Source organism: Pan troglodytes, chromosome 2, assembly GCF_028858775.2.
Source record: "Pan troglodytes isolate AG18354 chromosome 2, NHGRI_mPanTro3-v2.0_pri, whole genome shotgun sequence".
NCBI lineage: Eukaryota > Metazoa > Chordata > Mammalia > Primates > Hominidae > Pan > Pan troglodytes.
The window spans coordinates 123,688,554-123,708,181 of record NC_086015.1 but is presented as its reverse complement, the minus strand read 5'-3'; the positions used below and the strand labels follow the sequence as shown (position 1 = coordinate 123,708,181).

Here is a 19,628-nt window from a genome sequence, read left to right as displayed (position 1 = left end):
CAAGGCAGCTTTAGCCACGGGGAGCCAAGGAACAGAGCAGTGTGGCCTGGCTGACCACATGGTCTTTCCTCCATGACCACAGCCTCTCAAAGCTGTGGAAAGCGCCCAGTTGGTTGGAGTTGCATCCTCTTGTCACTTATGAGCCTGCTGGGTTTGCCCTGGATGGCCCAGGCCTCTGCCCAGGGTTTGCTATATCAGATCCCCATGGGGGTTTTCAGCACTGTCTGCAGCTGGATAGTAGATAAGGTGGACCCCATCAGTAAATCAGTAACAATAAGAAAGTTCCTTAAATGAATTATGTACCTTTTTAGAAAGTAGGTAAGTTTCACTTTTCCCATGCTTTTTAATTTGGGCACCTCTCAGTATTGTTTCCTCTATTTTGCACTGAAACCACTGCCATTAGAATAAGAAGGAAGAAGTCCCACACTTGTTGCTAATTAGATACCAGCCCCCTGCCAAGCCATAGCCCTGCCCAGCCCCTCTCAGCCTTGCCCTTCCTTGAAGAAACAAGAAGCTGTTTCCCAGGTGATTGTCTCCACTCCATTCCTTGTCCAGAATGATTCTCCATTTGAATTCTCAAAATCCCAGTGACCCCTCAATGCAACAGGAGGAGGTGTGAGGCCAGAAGGGTAACTGAGTGGCCCTAAATTGTCAGACAAAGCAGGAGACAGAAGATCCTCATACCTGGGCCCTAGAAGAAGGAAAGGAAGGGAAAGGATTCAAGACAAAATGATGAAAAGGTTACAAACATTCCTCTACATGTAGAGCAGTTGTAATCCTAGAAATACAGAAGAATTTTCTTTTTTCCTTCACTTCGCATTACACGTTTTCTCTTTTTGTCTTGCAGAGAAGAAATCCGTAAGTCCATCTGCCAGCCCAGGTGAGTGCCTATTTTTTCTACTGTGTGCATCTCAGGGAGGACATTCTTTTCATGACAGAAATTTTGTGTTCCACAATCCCTGCCAAGCTCATAAGATCTTCTATGCATCAGAATTGTGTCCCAGAACTGGCCACTCCTCAACACAGCTCAGAAAAGCTGCAAAACTACATTTGTGTATGTGTTTGCCAATTGAAGCAGCTGGTTGGGTCAGAATGTTGGCTGTGTTTTCCCATTTTTCCTAAGTAGTGATTGAACTGCATAAACAGGAAAGCCACTGAGTTCATTTTTCAACATCCTATAAGACATGCTCGTGTCATGGGACCAGCAAATATAAGGCACAACTCTTTTTGAAAGGGGATAACTGGAAATGCCAGTAAGACTTCTGTGGTTTTCTATTAGTGATCACTAAAATTTTATCATGATTTATAGTTACAGAGCTTTTTTGCACATACTTTCCTTAGATTCTCACGGTAGCCTTTGAGAAGTAGATCTTATTGTAATTACCATATAGATGAGGAAATTGAGGCTCAAAGAGGCTAAGTGAGTTTTCTGTATCACACAGCTAGTAATTGGCAGACTGGGGAAGAACTCCCAGATTTTCATTCCCCTGGCCCAGTGCCCTTTTCACCCACAGCATGTGTTGTCTTCCAGGAATTCTCTTTTGCCAAAGCTTTCTCTCCTCTGCTTCCCCATCCACTCAACTCTCAGCACCCCCTGTTATTTCCAGTGGACAACAGCTGTCCAGAGCAGGGCTTCGACGTAGCCCTCACTGGCCTTCACATTCTGTTGTTCATAATAAAGGATGATGCAGGTGGTATACAGTTGTAAGTGGGGGGAAGTTTGGATGGACCTAGTTGGTGAGAAAGGGAGAAACTGGAGAAAATCAGAAATCTAGTAGCATAAAAACTGTAATATTCTCATTTATTCATGTATTATTTCAGCTCATCTTTGAGTCAAGAGAGCTGCTTTATTGATTTTTTCCCCTTCAGCTTCCTAAAGTTAATGAAAGTATCCTTTATTATTTTTCAGCTCTAGTTATTTCTCACATAAGCAGCAAAATCTCTCTGTTTCAGTATTCTCAATCTTTACAAATATTTTAGAGATGGGTGCTTGAATCCTGGGCTAGACTTTTTCCAGTTGTGTACCCTGGATGTGCTAATCCTATCTCCCTGTGTTGCTGGGATGACATATGCAGAACCATGGGCACGGATGCTCCCACACAGTGGGTGCCAGATATCATTGGGGTCCTCCCCTGACTGCTCCAGCTGACATCCTCCACTTTCCTGCAGTTGTTTGCTATCAGTCCAACCGTGATGAGCTCCGACGTCGCATCATCCAGTGGCTGGAAGCTGAGATCATTCCAGATGGCTGGTTCTCTAAAGGCAGCAACTACAGTGAAATCCTAGACAATTATTTTAAGGTAATCCAGAGGTAGGAGGAAGACTATTCAGGCCCATAGAAAGGGAAGCTTCCTCCTCCCATTGCCCGATCACATCTTCCCAGACCACAGGAAATGTAAACCTGCACAGACACCCTGAGTTTCCTCATCATAGATCATTCATGAAGCTGTGAAAGTTGCCTTCTGACCAGCTTGATCAGTGGGAGTAAGCAGTGGAGTCTTTGGGATCTAACACACATGTGCTGCTGCTTTCAGGCAGTGAAAGCCACAAAGATCTTGGAGAACCTGTCAGTTAGGGCCAAGCTCTGTCCCCTACTCGCCATGACACCTTATGGATCTGGCTGTTAATACAAAATTCCCTCTGATTGCACCCAGACCTGGACCACTTTGGCCTCTTTCCTGCCTAGTTTGACATTTCTCTAAGTCATTAACTTGACTGCCAATGGCCTGGAGAGAGTCTTCATATGAGAAGAATCAATGGACTGGCATTTCATGGGTCCAGAGATTGTTCCTGAACTTAGATATTGCTGTTCCCAATCATAATTAGTTGAAGAGACAGAGTGTTCCACTTGGGAGCAGGAGAGATGCTATTTTCACAAAGAGAAATGAAGGAAGCTATAATATTTAGCGATGGCTCGGGTTATCATGCCATGCAGATCTTTCACAGAACTTGAGAGTTAGAAGAAGCAATTAAGGGCATTCTTACAGCTGATTGACAAGAACAGACACACACACAGGTACATCACACTCAGAATATCACACTCAGAAGCACAGAGAAAGACACACTTAAACTCAAAACATGCCAGACACGCACGCACACACCACATACAGAGACTCACATGCCACACAGAGACACATCCTACATGCAGACACATTCAGATACCCACATTTCCATGCAAGCACCAAAGCCCTCTTCACTAGGTAGATGCCCCAGCCATCTGCTCCCTCACATGCTTCCAGGGCCCAACCCAGCCAGGACTCAGGAGCAACTTCAGACACATGAAGGACTTTTCTTGGCAGCTCTGAGGCCACCTAATGTGGCCAATGCCAGTCTAGTCTGTGGATTTCTCTTTCTGACACTATAGAACCCGCAGATGAAGAAATGCTGGGTTGGCTTCAAATGGATATTTGGTCATTTAAGACTTCACTTGTGTCATTTTTACATAGAGATTTCTCTCCTCTATGGCAGATACTAAATCTCTGGATTCCAAGTTTTTGAGATCATACCCAGATGAAAAAGCACAGCCTTTCTTGCTCTGTCCTCTCTCTCAATCACTCCCACATTACAGAGCCCTTAGAGGAAGAATGGTTCCTCTTCTACAGAAAAACACATCATAGTGCTCAGCCAGGAGACTTGGACAGGAACAGAAAGTAATGTAAAGAAAGTGACTGTTCAAAAGCTGAGCGAATGGTAAAGGTACCTGCAGGGCCTGCTGTGAGCAGTGACTTTGCCCTGCAATTACAGCATAGGAGGTGTGGGGCCCAGGACACTCCTTCCCAGGGGCCACTTAGGACGTTGTAACCATTTTTTAGTGGCCCTTTGATGGCACTCTGCCTCAGGCATCACTGACACCTGCTATTAGATTTGATTCCCAAGAACCTAGGCCACATTCCCCTCAACACATCTCCATCTCCTCCAGCAGTAACTCACTTTTACAGGCTCCCTTCTGAAAGCTATAAGGCCCTTTGGGAAAGTAGCTCTTCTCTAGGGCTTTCTCACAACCAGGCATCTAAGAAAGCTTGATCATGACTGACAGACACAAAATCCCCTCTTCCCAGACACTCTGGCAGTGTCTAACAGGAGAAAACAGGTTTCATTTTCTACTTTTTGATGATTATCAGAGTCTTACATGCTGCTGTCTTCAAAGGGAGACTGCCTCCTCCTAGGTCAGCAGCTGCCTGTTGGTGAGAGGTCTGATATTTCAAAGAGACTGTTCTGAACCAATGAAATGCTCCCCAGCCCAGCTGGCATTTCTTACATCAAAATTGTTCAAAAACCAAATTGAATTAGAATTTGAATAAGGCCAAAATCTGACTTTCACCATAACCAGTGATGTAGTCACTATTTCTTAGGTGAAAGCGTAACAGAATGAAGAAAGAAAGACCCAGGTAGAAAGAGCCTTCCATGCTCTTGGAATTTGGAATCTAATCCATTCCTAATTTCATCTGGGTGTGATCTCAATCCCTGTGGCTCCTGATGGCCAGGGCTGACACTTGAGCCAGCCTTCTTATCTCCTTTACCCTGGCACCACAGCCCACACAGCCCCAGCTGCTGTGCACAAGCAAGTGCCTGTCTCAGCCCATCTCTTCTGAAGAGTCTCCAAACTTACATTGATGAGCCCCAAGAACAGATCTTATGACATACATCTTTTCTGCCTTTCCACAACCCTACAGTTAGATAGAAGAAAAGTTTTGTTACCTCAAATGCTGAAATCTGAAACTTTTTGAGCACCAACATGATGCCATAAGTGGAAAATTTCACACCTGAATTCATGTGATGGGTAGCATTCAAAACACAGTCAAAACTTTGTTTCGTGCACAAATTATTTAAACTATTGTATAAAATTACCTTCAGGCTATGTGTGTAAGGTATATAGGAAACAGGAATGAATTTCATGTTTACATTTGGATCCCATCCCCAAGATATCTCATTATACATATTTAAACTTTACAAAATCTGAAATCTGAAACACTTCTGGTCCCAAGCATTTCAGATAAGGGATACTCAACCTGTATAGAGCTGGGGAAAGAGGCACAGAGAGATATTATGTCTTTGTAACTGACTGGCTGAAGAGAGGCTGAATGAATTAGGTTGGTTCATGGTCCATGATTAGGACCTCACAGGCAGACCCCCCAGGCATTCCAGGCTATTTCTGGGGCAGGCACCAGAATTCTGTGTTCCTGTGGATTCTATATACAGCTCTGGCCTGGGGAGCTTGAGAAAGCTTGACAAAGCTTGACTTGAGAAAGCACATGGGCTGGACCTTCCCCCAGCTGCAGGCCTTATTCTAGTCCTACTGAAGTGTGTGTACACAGCACTGCCTTTTGAGAGCTGCCTGGACTGTGGTTGCCAGGTTCATGGTGCCCACTTGGGCCATGTGGCACTGGGTCTGTAGCTAGTGCTGGACGTTTCCCCTCCCCACACTCATTCCATCATCAGGCCCTGATGACACTGGGGTCTTTGAGGGTTGCTGTCATTTACCCAGCACATGCAACATTTGAACTCAAGAAAGCCCTGTGCTACTAACAATGGCCCCCAACCAAACTTATTTAATTATTTTCCATTAATTAATCAAGACTTCACAAGGTAAACAGGGAAGTTTCATCAGGGAAAATTGTATAGTGAATAAAGGACATCAGAGACCTGTTCCTAGGAATTAGGACAAGAATGATAAGTACATACTAAGCAAAGGCCTAATAGTTGTTTCATGCACACCTTCATTATACAACATTAGAGTGGAACACCTGTGACACATGGCAAGCAGGAGAGGAGAATTGTTAGCTACATCTTCCCCTTCTATCTAGAAATTTGGATAGATGTTTCTTCCAGAATCCCTTGCACCATCTGGGGAGCCATCTTGAAAGTAACACGGGGAAGCGGATCCTTTCCCAGGGCAGCAGCATGAGGGAGCCTAGGGAAAGGATTTGGGAGGAAGGGGGAAAATGCTATTGAAATTTGTTAGGAGAGCAGCCATATGCAACTTGGAATTTGATCAGTCTTGATTTCAACACCCTCCTCCTGCAGCTAGTGCCTGGGTGTGTTGAATGGTCCCAGATGGCTGAGGTCTCAGTTTAGCATCTTGCCATAGAGAACAGTGTGTGAGCTTACTGCACTCCTCACTTTGTGCTTGTGGGATGCCAGCTGGGTCATGAGGACAGCCTGAGCTGGGTGATCTGACGACCTGTGCACACATCTGCAGTGGGGCCCACAGGGCAGAGGAGCGGGAACTTTGCATGATGACCCCTGTCTGTAGCTTATTGCTTTGAGGCCTTTGCCTGAGTTCTCATTGATGTGATCAGTTACGGGCACCAAAGTGAAAGTTAAGCACTGAGAACAGGACAAGGAGGCTGGAATCAAGCAACAAGATTTGGAATCCTATAATTCCAAAGTGAGCTCAGAGGGTTATCTGCATTGCTGCTGTTCCTGAGCAGCTCATTAGAAACATATTCTGGGACCTGCTACAGAGATTCTGATTCACAGCGTGCAACTTTAAACTCTTGTTACGTGTTCATCAGGGCTTGAGAACATGATGTGGAGGTTGGTCTGAACCCAAAGGTATAGTCAAAAGTGTCTACAGGGCAGTGTCAGAGATGGGGCCACACAGCATGCTTAGGGACCCCAGAGGCCTCAGTTCAGGTTGCCTCCTCTGCCCAGGCACTTTTCCTCTCTCATTGTGGGCACAGGTACCTTCTCTGCATGTCCCAGGGATTAGAGCATTTGTTGCCATGGCCCTCTGAGGTCAGGGCAGGGTTGGAATGTATCAAGAACAAGATGAATCAGAGGCAGGTCAGCTGAGTGGAGTAATGATGGAACAGGGGTTCTGCAAAACATCCCTGAACGATCTCGTCATGCCCTTTCTAGAACTTTGATAATGGTGACTCTCGCCTGGACTCCAGCGAATTCCTGAAGTTTGTGGAACAGAATGAAACTGCCATCAATATTACCACGTATCCAGACCAGGAGAACAACAAGTTGCTTAGGTGAGAGGAACCGAGAGGTCAGAGAATGATCCACAAGGGAAGACTAACCGAGAGAGGGGACTTAAACCCTTTCCCACCTGCAAAAGAGCCACCAGTGAGAGAATGTCATGTAAAAAGCAAAATGGGAATTCTGTCCTGTTCTATTCTATGAAAGTATGAATTAATATATTGAGTACCACTGATATCTAATCAAATAGTTATTGTTTTTGGTCAGAACTTGCAAGGACTAGAAGAATATAATTTTAAAATAAATTGCCAAGGGCACGTCAGAGCAAGTTATTTCTGAATGTTGTGGGTGATGTTTTACTGATTAATTTTCTGAAGGAATTACATTAATGTATTATTTAACTGTAGGTCTAAAATAGCTTTGTTCTGATTTTTAGATAATTAGTGCTATTTCATGTCGATTGCCCTAACTGTTACAGGTATATGCCCGTCTACTTTTATGGCATTATTCCAGAATCAATATTAATAAAAACTAATCGCTAAGAAACTTTTGATGTGGTTTCAGCACATCGGTAAGAATTAAAAATAGGAAAAGCATGTCTTTTTTTCAAAAGAAGTGCATTGCACAGTTTCTAGAAGGATTCTTCTTTAATAATAGTCTATGACCTTAAAGTATAGGTTCTGTAAATCCTTCATATTTTGATAATCTGAAATTATATAATGTTTTATAATTTCAACGTTTGAGCCTCATGATATCCCAGTGAAGGAGGGCTTCTTGTCCTCCTTTTACAGATGGGAAGACAGGCTCAGAAAAGTTGAATAACTAGCTCAAGTCCATTTGAGTAGTAAGTGATTGAGCCAGGGCTCAAATACAGCCCAAGAAAGAAGTGATGGAGCTGAGTTCTAAAAGCTTTTCTGAAAATCTCTTTCTAGAAGGATGATAATGGTGATTCTTGCTTGAACTTCGTATTCTTTCAAATCCTATATTCCTTTCATGTCATCTGTCATATCTCCTCTGTTTTGATTTTCCTAGTTTGGTTGACTTGACGTGTATATACCATGGGGAAAGGCAATTGCTAGTGGAAGGTATGCAGGCAGTGAAAACATTAGACAAAACCATTCACGAAACTTTAATCATCTTAAGGGGGGGAACATTTGGACAGCCTGAGTGATCTGACATTCAGTATAACAAACTAAAGGTTAGATGCCTGCATTGGTCAGGATGGATAATAGTTGTGTTGGGTCAGTGTAGAGAGAGGCTGTTTTAGTTAGCAGTCATCTTCTTGGCCTCCTGTGGAGGCCCTGGGTGTATGTGGTCCTGATGCTTACTTCCTTTCTTCTGAGCAAAGCTGAGGTCTTGCTAACACATTTCTCCTGTGTTTTGTTTCAGGGGACTCTGTGTTGATGCTCTCATTGAACTGTCTGATGAAAATGCTGATTGGAAACTCAGCTTCCAAGAGTTTCTCAAGTGCCTCAACCCATCTTTCAACCCTCCTGAGAAGAGTATGCCTAACCTAAGAAATAGAGATCTGTAGTGAATGGAGGCATTTTGTAGGAGCCAAGATAGAGAGGATTGGTAGAACTCTCCAGAGCTAGCTGAGAAAATCCCCTTCCATGATTCTAAACTGGGCCCCAGCCCATTCTCCCCATGGTGAAGTTAGGGCCCCACATTCTTTAGGTTGATGGTAGTGTTTGCTCAGATATAGTGCTTCTGAGGGACAGGCAGGTCTTGTCTGGGAAAAAAGGGTAAGGTGCACAGACTGTAGCAAAGATGCCCTGTTCCACCCTCACAGCTAAACTGTTGCCCCGTATTTCTGGCCCAACAGAGTGTGCCCTGGAGGATGAAACGTATGCAGATGGAGCTGAGACCGAGGTGGACTGTAACCGCTGTGTCTGTGCCTGTGGAAATTGGGTCTGTACAGCCATGACCTGTGACGGTGAGCTGTGCTTCAAGCAGAAAGAAAAAACAGCAAGGAGAGAGCTTCATGAAATCAGCATGAGAGAAGTTGGGGTGGGGATGATGGAGAAGAGGGCGGTGGCTGGGAGCAAGGAACCCAGGCAGACCCACACCTATAAGGTTGGAGCCCCAAGTGGGGAGCTCTGAGGGCAGAACATTTATCCCATAGGCATTCAGTTTGAAAATCACTCCAGAGGCTTGGAATAAGAGAGGACCAAGACCCCGGGCAAAAGTAAATGATAATGGAATAGTAACATTATGGAAATAGTAATAGTGGAAGTAGTAATAATGGAATAATAATTAAAAATAGTAATTAATAATTAAAACATTAAAATAAAAATAATTATTTAATAATAATCAAAAATAATAATGGAATAGTAACAGTGAAAGCAAATACTCAGCAAAAACCATGTGCCAGGCTTTCTTCTAAGCACTTTACATATTAACCCATTGATCCTTATAACACCTTAGGAAATGGTAAAACACTAGTGGTTGGAAGACAAGATGACTTCTTGCCATACCCAGCAGAAAAAGAAAATACGTTTGTAGACCCTCTTTCAACTAACAGAGATGGGTAATCTTTTTTAAAAAGAGAAAGTTGAGCTAGTTGAGATGTGTGCAGGGTGGTCTGGGGAGACAGAGAAATCTGAGAGTTTGTGGGGCAGTGTGAGGCTACAGGGTATGTTGGAACCACTGGAGTCCCATTTGGGTCCTGGGCTACAACGATGCCAAAGATCAAGAGGGACTCTTAAAGCCAAGCCCTAGCAAAGAACAAGGGACATTCAGAGTGGAGGCAAGACAGAGAAGGGTGTTGAAGCCAGGTCTGCAACGGAGAATTGCCTTAAGGTCATTTGGAACCAGGCCGAAAAGTTTCACCAGCTAGGGTGAACCTAAAGTTATATCAGCCGGGCGCAGTGGCTTATGCCTATAATCCCAACACTTGGGGAGGCCAAAGTGGGAAGCCCAGGAGTTCAAGACCAGCCTTGCCAACATAGCGAGACCATGTCCCTACAAAAATGTGAAAATTAGGCAGGCGTGATGGCACGTGCCTGTAGTCCCAGCTACTTGGGAGGCTGAAGTGGGAGGATCACCTGAGCCTGGGAGGTTGAGGCTGCCATGAGCCATAGTCACGCCACTGCATTCTAGCCTGGACAACAGAGCAAGACCTTGTCTTAAAAAAAAAAAAAAAAGTTTATTTTAAGAAGTTAACTGTGTCAAGGAAGAGCTGGCTGGAACCTAGGATAATGTTCAGGAAGATCAGGTTAAATGGTAACTAGGAGACAGAGGTCAGAAACCCGGGATGAGGCTCTTCTAGACAAGGATCCTAGAGAACACCAACAGTATAAATGGCCCAGTACTATCTAAGGTATCACTGGTCTACTGCTGCCCAGGACCAAGTCTGTTTTCAGTGTGGAACGACAGCAAACCAATGTAACTACAGGGACAGGTGAAGGAACAGGAAGAGGCTGTTTAGAGACTAGAAATTCCTACAAGTTCCTAGAAGTCAAGACCAAGCCAGGATCTCCAGACCAAACACAGAGTTGAAACCAACAAAACACATCTCAAAACAGTCAGTGGCCTAGCCTGCCTCAACCATGAAGCATCCTATACTTGTCTTCCCTAAACTCCCTTCAGTACCTCTCCGCTTCTAACTGCTGCTGTTCTGGCTTTGTAAAGGTAGCCCTCCATTTCTAAGGTGCAGGCAGTTGGTATGCAGTTGGCTTATAGAATAAGCATGGTCATTTGGATAATAATCTCTATCACATGCATCAGACAAAATTCAAATGATCAGCTTCATGGGATGTTGCCCATTTCCACAGCCACTCAGCTATGGGCTGCTCATCCTCCCTGGATGACCAAGTCCAGAACTCTATGTGGGTATAACATGGAGCAATCCATGTTAGATGGTGGTGCCCCAGGGGCCTGAGCACGTATGGATGTGTAGGCCGTGGATCTAAGAGGAGTTTGTGGAGCCAGCATTCCGGGGCATTTTCAGGTTAATACCTGAGAGTTAGCAGTCTGATCTTAGATCACAAATCAAAATGGGACAAGCAAGAAGGGGCATCAAAATTTGAAGCCAGGAGGAGGCAGAGCCAAGGGAAACTGCTGTGAAGGGAAGGTTGATAGCAATGTTTGGAAGATATGTCCTAGAAGTGTTTCCTAATGGTCAACATTCTACTTGATAAGCCTGGAGATTTCATCCTAAACCTAGTGAATCACAATTTGCAAAACAGCAGCTTGGGAACCTGTGTAGTTTTTGTTTTTGTTTATCACTGTGCAAGTTTCAGAAACATTGCTAGATGAAATGGTTGTCAATCCCGGCTGCACATTAGAACCAACTAGAAAGACTTGTAAAAAAAATACTGGTGTCCAGGTCTCACCTCACATCAATTAAATCGGAATCTCTGAAGGTGGAACTAGACAGCTATCTTTTCAAACGTTCTCCAGGACATTTTGATGGTATATGAATGACTTGAGAGTCATTGTCTCAGAGAAATCTCCAGTGTCAGGATCCAGGTTTTCACCATAACTTTTTTTGTAGGGCCAGCTTCTGGCTGGGATGTGCTAAGCAGTTAAAGGAACAAAGGCCAGAGAGGAGTTGGGGTAGATTGCTTTGTTACAGTGTGTTACCTTGGAGGTATCAATTACACAGGGCCCCTTCATGCCTTCATACTCAGAAAATATGGGTAATTCATCTCTCCTTCCACAAGTTAAATGGGAGATGAATTGAGAGCCTCTAGGTAGATCTTGGCGGATTCCTCACTGGCTTACCACAGCTGCTACTGCTCTGAGCTTTGGTTCTTCATGCAGGAAAGAATCAGAAGGGGGCACAGACCCAGACAGAGGAGGAGATGACCAGATATGTCCAGGAGCTCCAAAAGCATCAGGTGAGTGGCAGCCTCTGTGCTGGTTCAGGTGTTGCTGTTGCCATCAGGCCCTATACCATTCAAACACTGCCCAGTGCCCCAGGAGACCAAGGAGGCTCTCTCTGCTCAATACAGTAGATCTTGAGTGATACCCCATCACCTGTACTATCAAACTGTGATACAGACAGTTCCCTGATAAAGTCCTCACAGGGCCCAGTAGGTCTCAACACATATAGGTTACAGCTCGGTGAGTGGCTGCATAAGGCAAAATCAGGCAGGTGGTGATTTGCAAATGAGGTGGAAGTGGTTTGCAAATGAGCATGGTTTAAGGAAGTGTGTATCCTGTCATGACCAGTGTCCAGACCCAAAGACTGTGAGCTCCTGAAAGCAGGCTCTGTAACTTGCTCATCATTGTACCCTTGCAGTCTCACAGGGCCTGGTATGTAGTCAGCACTCAGTGAGCATGAAAGCAGTGGATTTGGGCCACAGCAGAAAGGATTTAAGTTCAACATCAGTCTGGCTAGAAAATAGCCTGGGGTTAACAAAGAGTCTCCTTCCCAGAGACTCAAGAAGATAATAAGAATTTTGTTCAGGTTCTATGTCATTAAGTTAAAGGCTTCCTTGGGGAAAGGGTTCTTAGCAGAATAGTGATGCTCTGACATATTGTGGAACTGTTGAACTCCTGGCCCATCCTCCTACTGGCTTATTATGTAGTCTTAATACAGGATATTGCACCTTCCATTACCTGTCTGTAGACCGAATGTAGTAGAGCTGCTTTCAGGAGCTCTGACATAGAAGTTTTTAAGGAATATAATGGTCACAAGAACTGCTAAACTATTGATATGAAATATTTGACATGAGTAAACAGGACTATTACTATTAATAGTAATTGCTTATTTATTGATCATTCTCAATGTGCATTTTGTCATCATTGTCACTGATAGTATAGAAATCTCATGTCGGTTGTTTAAGCAGAAGCAAAAGCTTCTAGTCTTTTGCTTTTCAAATTTCACCAGTCTTGAGTCTCCAAATGAGTTCAATCCCATGAAAGAGAAAAAAACTTCATAGGAATTACTTTTGTCTAGGATATCAGACAGTACAGAGTGAATTATAATAGCTAATATGTTTAAGTTTCTGTGTTTGATGTGAGTCCCCTCAGAGCAGATGCTGAGGCAAGGATGCAAGTACACATAGTTTATTTGGGAAGCAATGCCAGGAAACACCAGAGGGAGATTTGGGAAATGAGTCCAGAAAGAGAAGGAAGTAATGAAGAGTGTGTATTCAGGCATGTTACCACTGTTAACAAGTGACTCTTAATCCTATTGGGGATCTCTGGGAATGGAATAACAGTGCCTGAGTGGGGATGAAGCTGGGCTGTTTCTACAAGAACTCCCATTAGCCATTGGCTGAGGGCTGCTACTGGGAAACGTTAATTCCCTAGCATTTGTGGCCTATCAGTGTGTGTGGACAGAGTGGGCTTCAGCAGCCAGAGAAAGGCCTCAGGCAGAGATGCAGGTGCTGGCAGTAGGTAGGAAGTCATGCCAGTGTACACCAAGACATTAAGCACAAAGGGGCTATGGATGGAACACCAGTGTCTGCTAGATATCAGGCAATGTTGTCAGGTTTTTAAAAATTTATTTCTTTAATTGAGATATGATTCATATACCATAAAATTCACCCCTTTAAAGTGTATATTCCTAAGATTGTCAGTCATCTCACTACTATCTTAATTCCAGAACATTTTCATTATCCCAGAAAGAAATGCCATACCCATTAGAAGTAACCCTCCATTCTCATCTTCCTCCAGCCCTTTGCAACCACTAATCTACTTTCTAACTATAAATTTGCCTGTTCTGGACATATTACAGTGGTATCATACAACAGTATAGCCTTTTCTGTCTTTGACTTAGCATAATGTTTTCAAGGTTCATTCTTACAGCATGAATCAGTACTTCTTTCCTATTTATGGCTGAGTAATATTCCATGATATGGATATACCACATGTTGTGTTATCCATTCATCATTTAATGGATATTTAGGTTGTTTCAATTTGGGGGCTCTGATAAATAAAGCTGTTATGAACATTTTCGCACAAGTTTTTGTGTGGACACATGTTGTCAGCTCTCTTGGGTATTTACCTAGAAGTGGAATTGCTGGGTCATACGGTGACTTCATGTTTAACCTTTGAAGAAATGGCCAAACTGGTTTCCAAAGCTACTGCACCATTGTACATCTTCACCATAGAGTTCTAATTTCTTCACATACTCACCAACGGTTTTGTTATTGTTATTTTTTATTTTAGCTGTCCTAGCGGGTGTCAAGTGGTTTTGATTTGCATTTCCCATGTGATTAATGATGTTGAGCATCTTCTTATGTCCTTATTGGCCATTTTGTGCCAGGCACTGTTGTAAGAGATGGTACTTTATTGCTGTGGTTTTGCAGTTTAAGACATGGAGACACAGAAGATTTCATAATATGCCCAAGGTCACCCAAAAAGTAGCACAGCCATGGTTGAAGCTCAGGCAGTCTGCCTCCAGAACCTGTTGTACTTAACACTTCTTTGGACTTGTTGGATTCAGAACATCTTGTAGCATTTCCATTTAACATCATTTTCTTCATCCTTAAAATGGGAACCATAATGTCTGATCTGCTTGTTTCATAGGAGTCCAAATGGAGTCAGCTTAATTCAGTAAACAGCCCCTGCATGACCATGTCATGAATAGGCCATAGTTCTTGTTCTCAAGTTGTTCATTGTCCGTGGAGGAGCCCGACAAGTAAACAACTAAAATTCAGCATAAGCTTGTAAATGCCAATGCTATATAGTCTTGAGGAACAGATAAATTCCAACAGTTGTTTAATATTTCCATGACGCCTATTTTCTCTTGCATCTCAAAGGAAACAGCTGAAAAGACCAAGAGAGTGAGCACCAAAGAGATCTAATGAGGAGGCACAGGACAGTGTCTGGATCCCAGCATCTTCTCCTCCACTTCAGCGCTGAGTTCAGTATACACAAGTGTCTGCTACAGTCGCCAAATCACCAGTATTTGCTTATATAGCAATGAGTTATATTTTGTTTATTTGTTTTGCAATAAAGGATATGAAGGTGGCTGGCTAGGAGGGGAAGGGCCACAGCCTTCATTTCTAGGAGTGCTTTAAGAGAAACTGTAAATGGTGCTCTGGGGCTGGAGGCTACTGAGGAAACTGCATCACGATTGAAAGAGGAACAGACCCAAATCTGAACCTCTTTTGAGTTTACTGCATCTGTCAGCAGGCTGCAGGGAGTGCACACGATGCCAGAGAGAACTTAGCAGGGTGTCCCTGGAGGAGAGGTTTGGGAAGCTCCAAGGAGAGGAACGCTCTCTGCTTCCAGCCTCTTTCCATTGCCGTCAGCATGACAGACCTCCAGCATCCACGCATCTCTTGGTCCCAATAACTGCCTCTAGATACATAGCCATCCTGCTAGTTAATCCAGTGTCCCTCAGACTTGGATGGAGTTTCTGGGAGGGTACACCCAAATGATGCAGATACTTGTATACTTTGAGCCCCTTAGCGACCTAACCAAATTTTAAAAATACTTTTTACCAAAGGTGCTATTTCTCTGTAAAACACTTTTTTTTGGCAAGTTGACTTTATTCTTCAATTATTATCATTATATTATTGTTTTTTAATATTTTATTTTCTTGACTAGGTATTAAGCTTTTGTAATTATTTTTCAGTAGTCCCACCACGTCATAGGTGGAAGGAGTTTGGGGTTCTTCCTGGTGCAGGGGCTGAAATAACCCAGATGCCCCCACCCTGCCACATACTAGATGCAGCCCATAGTTGGCCCCCCTAGCTTCCAGCAGTTCACTATCTGCCAGAGGAGCAAGGGTGCCTTAGACCGAAGCCAGGGGAAGAAGCATCTTCATAAAAAACTTCCAAGATCCAAACATTAATTTGTTTTTATTTATTCTGAGAAGTTGAGGCAAATCAGTATTCCCAAGGATGGAGACAAGGGCAGCCAAGCAGGGCTTAGGATATCCCAGCCTACCAATATGCTCATTGGCCTACGACTAACTAGGAGAGTGAGTTGGCCCTGCCTCTTCTTTTTTCTGGACCTCAGTTTCCTCAATGAGCTGGTAAGAATGCACTAACCTTTTGATTTGATAAGTTATCAATTCCGTGGTTCTGATCATTGGTCCAGAGGGGAGATAGGTTCCTGTGATTTTTCCTTCTTCTCTGTAGAATAAATGAAATCTTGTTATTAGAACAAGAAATGTCAGATGGCCAAAAACAAGATGACCAAATTTGATCTCAGCCTGATGACCCTACAGGTCGTGCTATGATATGGAGTCCTCATGGGTAAAGCAGGAAGAGAGTGGGAAAGAGAACCAGCCCACTCTGTCTTCATATTTGCATTTCATGTTTAACCTCCAGCTGGAAATAGAAAGCATTCCCTTAGAGATGAGGATAAAAGAAAGTTTCAGATTCAACAGGGGGAAGAAAATGGAGATTTAATCCTAAAACTGTGACTTGGGGAGGTCAGTCGTTTACAGTTAGTCCTGTGTCTTTCGACTTCTGTGATTATTAACCCCACTCACTACCCTGTTTCAGATGCATTTGGAATACCAAAGATTAAAGCCTTGACATAAGATCTCATTTGCAGAAAGCAGATTAAAGACCATCAGAAGGAAATTATTTAGGTTGTAACGCACAGGCAACTGTGAGAAACTGTTGTGCCAAAAATAGAATTCCTTCTAAATAGTTTTTCTTGTTCTCATTTGAAAGGAGAAAATTCCACTTTGTTTAGCATTTCAAGCTTTTATGTATCCATCCCATCTAAAAACTCTTCAAACTCCACTTGTTCAGTCTGAAATGCAGCTCCCTGTCCAAGTGCCTTGGAGAACTCACAGCAGCACGCCTTAATCAAAGGTTTTGCCAGCCCTTGGACACTATGGGAGGAGGGCAAGAGTACCAATTTGTTAAAAGCAAGAAACCACAGTGTCTCTTCACTAGTCATTTAGAACAGTGGTTATCATCCAAGACTACTCTACCCTGCAACATTGAACTCCCAAGAGCAAATCCACATTCCTCTTGAGTTCTGCTGCTTCTGTGTAAATAGGGCAGCTGTCGTCTATGCCGTAGAATCACATGATCTGAGGACCATTCATGGGAAGCTGCTAAATAGCCTAGTCTGGGGAGTCTTGCATAAAGTTTTGCATGGAGCAAACAAACAGGATTAAACTAGGTTTGGTTCCTTCAGCCCTCTAAAAGCATAGGGCTTAGCCTGCAGGCTTCCTTGGGCTTTCTCTGTGTGTGTAGTTTTGTAAACACTATAGCATCTGTTAAGATCCAGTGTCCATGGAAACCTTCCCACATGCCGTGACTCTGGACTATATCAGTTTTTGGAAAGCAGGGTTCCTCTGCCTGCTAACAAGCCCACGTGGACCAGTCTGAATGTCTTTCCTTTACACCTATGTTTTTAAATAGTCAAACTTCAAGAAACAATCTAAACAAGTTTCTGTTGCATATGTGTTTGTGAACTTGTATTTGTATTTAGTAGGCTTCCATATTGCATTTAACTTGTTTTTGTAACTCCTGATTCTTTCTTTTCGGATACTATTGATGAATAAAGAAATTAAAGTTATAGTTTTATTGGTTTCCTTTCCCCCAATTAAGGCCAAATAAAGTCGTGAGAACATTACCCATTTACTTCCTAAGAGTGGATTTGAGTTTCAGGAGCCTTAAAAAGGACTGAAGAGTTTCTCCTGGGACTACAGCTTGGATGGAAAGTTTACTTGGGGACTGGTAGAACAAGTTTCTTTGAAAGGATCATGGATAGTGGGTCTGGAGTAGAAGGTGATGACAAGTCAGAAAGTGTCTTAGTCCCTTCAAGTTGCTATAACAAAATGCCTCAGACTGGGTAATTATAGGCAACAGAAATGTATTGCTCACAGTTCTGAAGGCTGGGAAGCCTAAGATCAAGGTACCAGCAGATTCAGTGTCTGATGAGGGCTTGTTGAAGCTTGCCTGCTTCAAAGAATGCACCTTTTTGATGCATCCCCACATGGTGAAAAGGGTGAACAAACTCCCTTAGGCCTCTTTTATAAGGGCACTTATCCCATTCATGAGGGTTAAACTTTGATGACCTAATCATCTCCCAAGAGCCTCACCTCTCAATACCATTGCTTTGGGGATTCAATTTTAACATATGAATTTTGGGGGACATAAACATTCAAACCATAGCAGGTGCATTCCTGTATTGGGAAGACATTAAATTAAATGACTCCTAAATCCCCCATATGATTTAGGAGACTAAATGGCATCCAGTGAGGCTGACTGCAGTGGCCTGTGAGAAGGCAAATAAACATGGGAAGGTAGTACAGGGAACATGGAATCATTGCCAGGGACAGGCTAAATAACCTTAATGGCACTTCCTTGATACACACATTCCATGGGGGTAAACAGTTCCAAGTGGGCTGAACGTTAGCTGGTTAAAACCTCTTTTGCTTGGGGACACATGACTAACGCTTTCCAACCTGCCATTTTCATATGTATCATGCACTCTCCACCCACAATAATTCTGCCTCCCAAAAGAGCATATTATAGTCAATGAGGTTTAAGGTTTCTTCAGTTCAGTCATGTGGAAGTTTTGCTTTCCTAAAATTATAGCTGGATCACTTTGATTGGATTTGGGATATTACCCAAATGCTAATCAAATATTAAAAGGCAATCTTTTTTGTTATGTGATTGCTACAGATTACTGCTCTTACAGTTTGATTCTTCAAATTTTCATTCTCAGAAGGGAATCTTAAACCCAGTTTGAAGGGTACCTTGCCCACAACCACTTTTAAATTTTGGCTAACTATTCCCAACCTTCCACCATGTTCTGGGAAAACTTTCTGCTGTTATAGTATGTATGTATTCAGGAAGTGCAACATTATTAAACTAAGCATAATTCAGAAGCTAAGTTTCCTTTCATCAAAATTTAATATTATGAATTGTGCAAAGAAGTATGTTACTTTGATCAGCTTTATTTTAGAGCTTCTTTATCAAGTTATCATCAGTCCTCTTGAATTATTTCTGAAATAAGGGGAAGGAAGGAAGGGAAAAAATATGAATGCATAGATAGATCTAAGCAGATGCCTTCAGAGCCCTGGAATAATCCTAGCTGGGATATGGGACATGAAAACAACTCTGGCCTAATGCTGCTGGGGGCTGTTGCATGGTGTGACATAGGAAGTAAAATGTTGCTGTATGAATAGGAAGGAGGGTCTTCCTGTCAATGAGAATTAATGTTTTTCTAATGATTTAACTTTTTTACTGAAAAAATAATATGTGTACATGGTAAAAATCCAAATTGTATCACAGAAAATACAGTGAATAAAACCATCCTCTTAAGAGGGTGTGTACATTTATAAATTTGCCTATGATTGCCTATAAAGTCAAAGAAGTTGCACCAGTATGCATGACTGCCAAAAGTACATTAACTGAGCATATCCATTTCCCTACATTCTTGCAAACATTGTGCCTTCGAACTTTTTGGCCTCTGATAGAGGAAAAATGGTAACTCCTTGTTTTATTTTTTATATTCATTATTCCTTTTGTAAGATTAAATATCCCATGAATAATTGGTTCTTGTCATTTTCTTTCATTTTCTTTGTTTTTCTAATGGTTGCTGGTCTTTCTCTTACTGGTTTGTCATAGTTCTCCATAAGTATATCGTTAGCCCTTTGTCGTGAATGTGGCAAATACTTTCTCAGTTTGTTTTTCTTCTTTTGACTTTATGAGATGCTTTGCCTTGTAGAAAACTTGACTTTTTATATAACCCAATTTGTACATCTTTTCCTTTCTGTCTTTAAGACGAAAGAACTTTAAAATCTGTGTCATTGTTGAAAC

At 42.7% G+C, this 19,628-nt stretch overlaps 1 protein-coding gene and 1 non-coding gene across 2 annotated transcripts in view; both read left to right on the top strand.

Moving 5' to 3' along the window:
- FSTL1 (follistatin like 1) overlaps positions 1-19,357 on the top strand; it is a 57,349-nt gene extending 37,992 nt beyond the window's left edge. Inside the window, 7 exon segments of the mRNA NM_001244588.3 lie at positions 848-880; positions 2,170-2,300; positions 6,862-6,980; positions 8,317-8,429; positions 8,753-8,863; positions 11,695-11,771; positions 14,646-19,357. Of these exon segments, the coding sequence (NP_001231517.2) occupies positions 848-880; positions 2,170-2,300; positions 6,862-6,980; positions 8,317-8,429; positions 8,753-8,863; positions 11,695-11,771; positions 14,646-14,690 (629 nt within the window). The 3' untranslated portion in view covers positions 14,691-19,357.
- Positions 15,922-15,983, top strand: MIR198 (microRNA mir-198). The gene has a single exon (NR_032058.1). It is a non-coding gene; the product is annotated as a microRNA mir-198 (primary transcript).
- Positions 19,358-19,628: the final 271 nt, after the last annotated feature.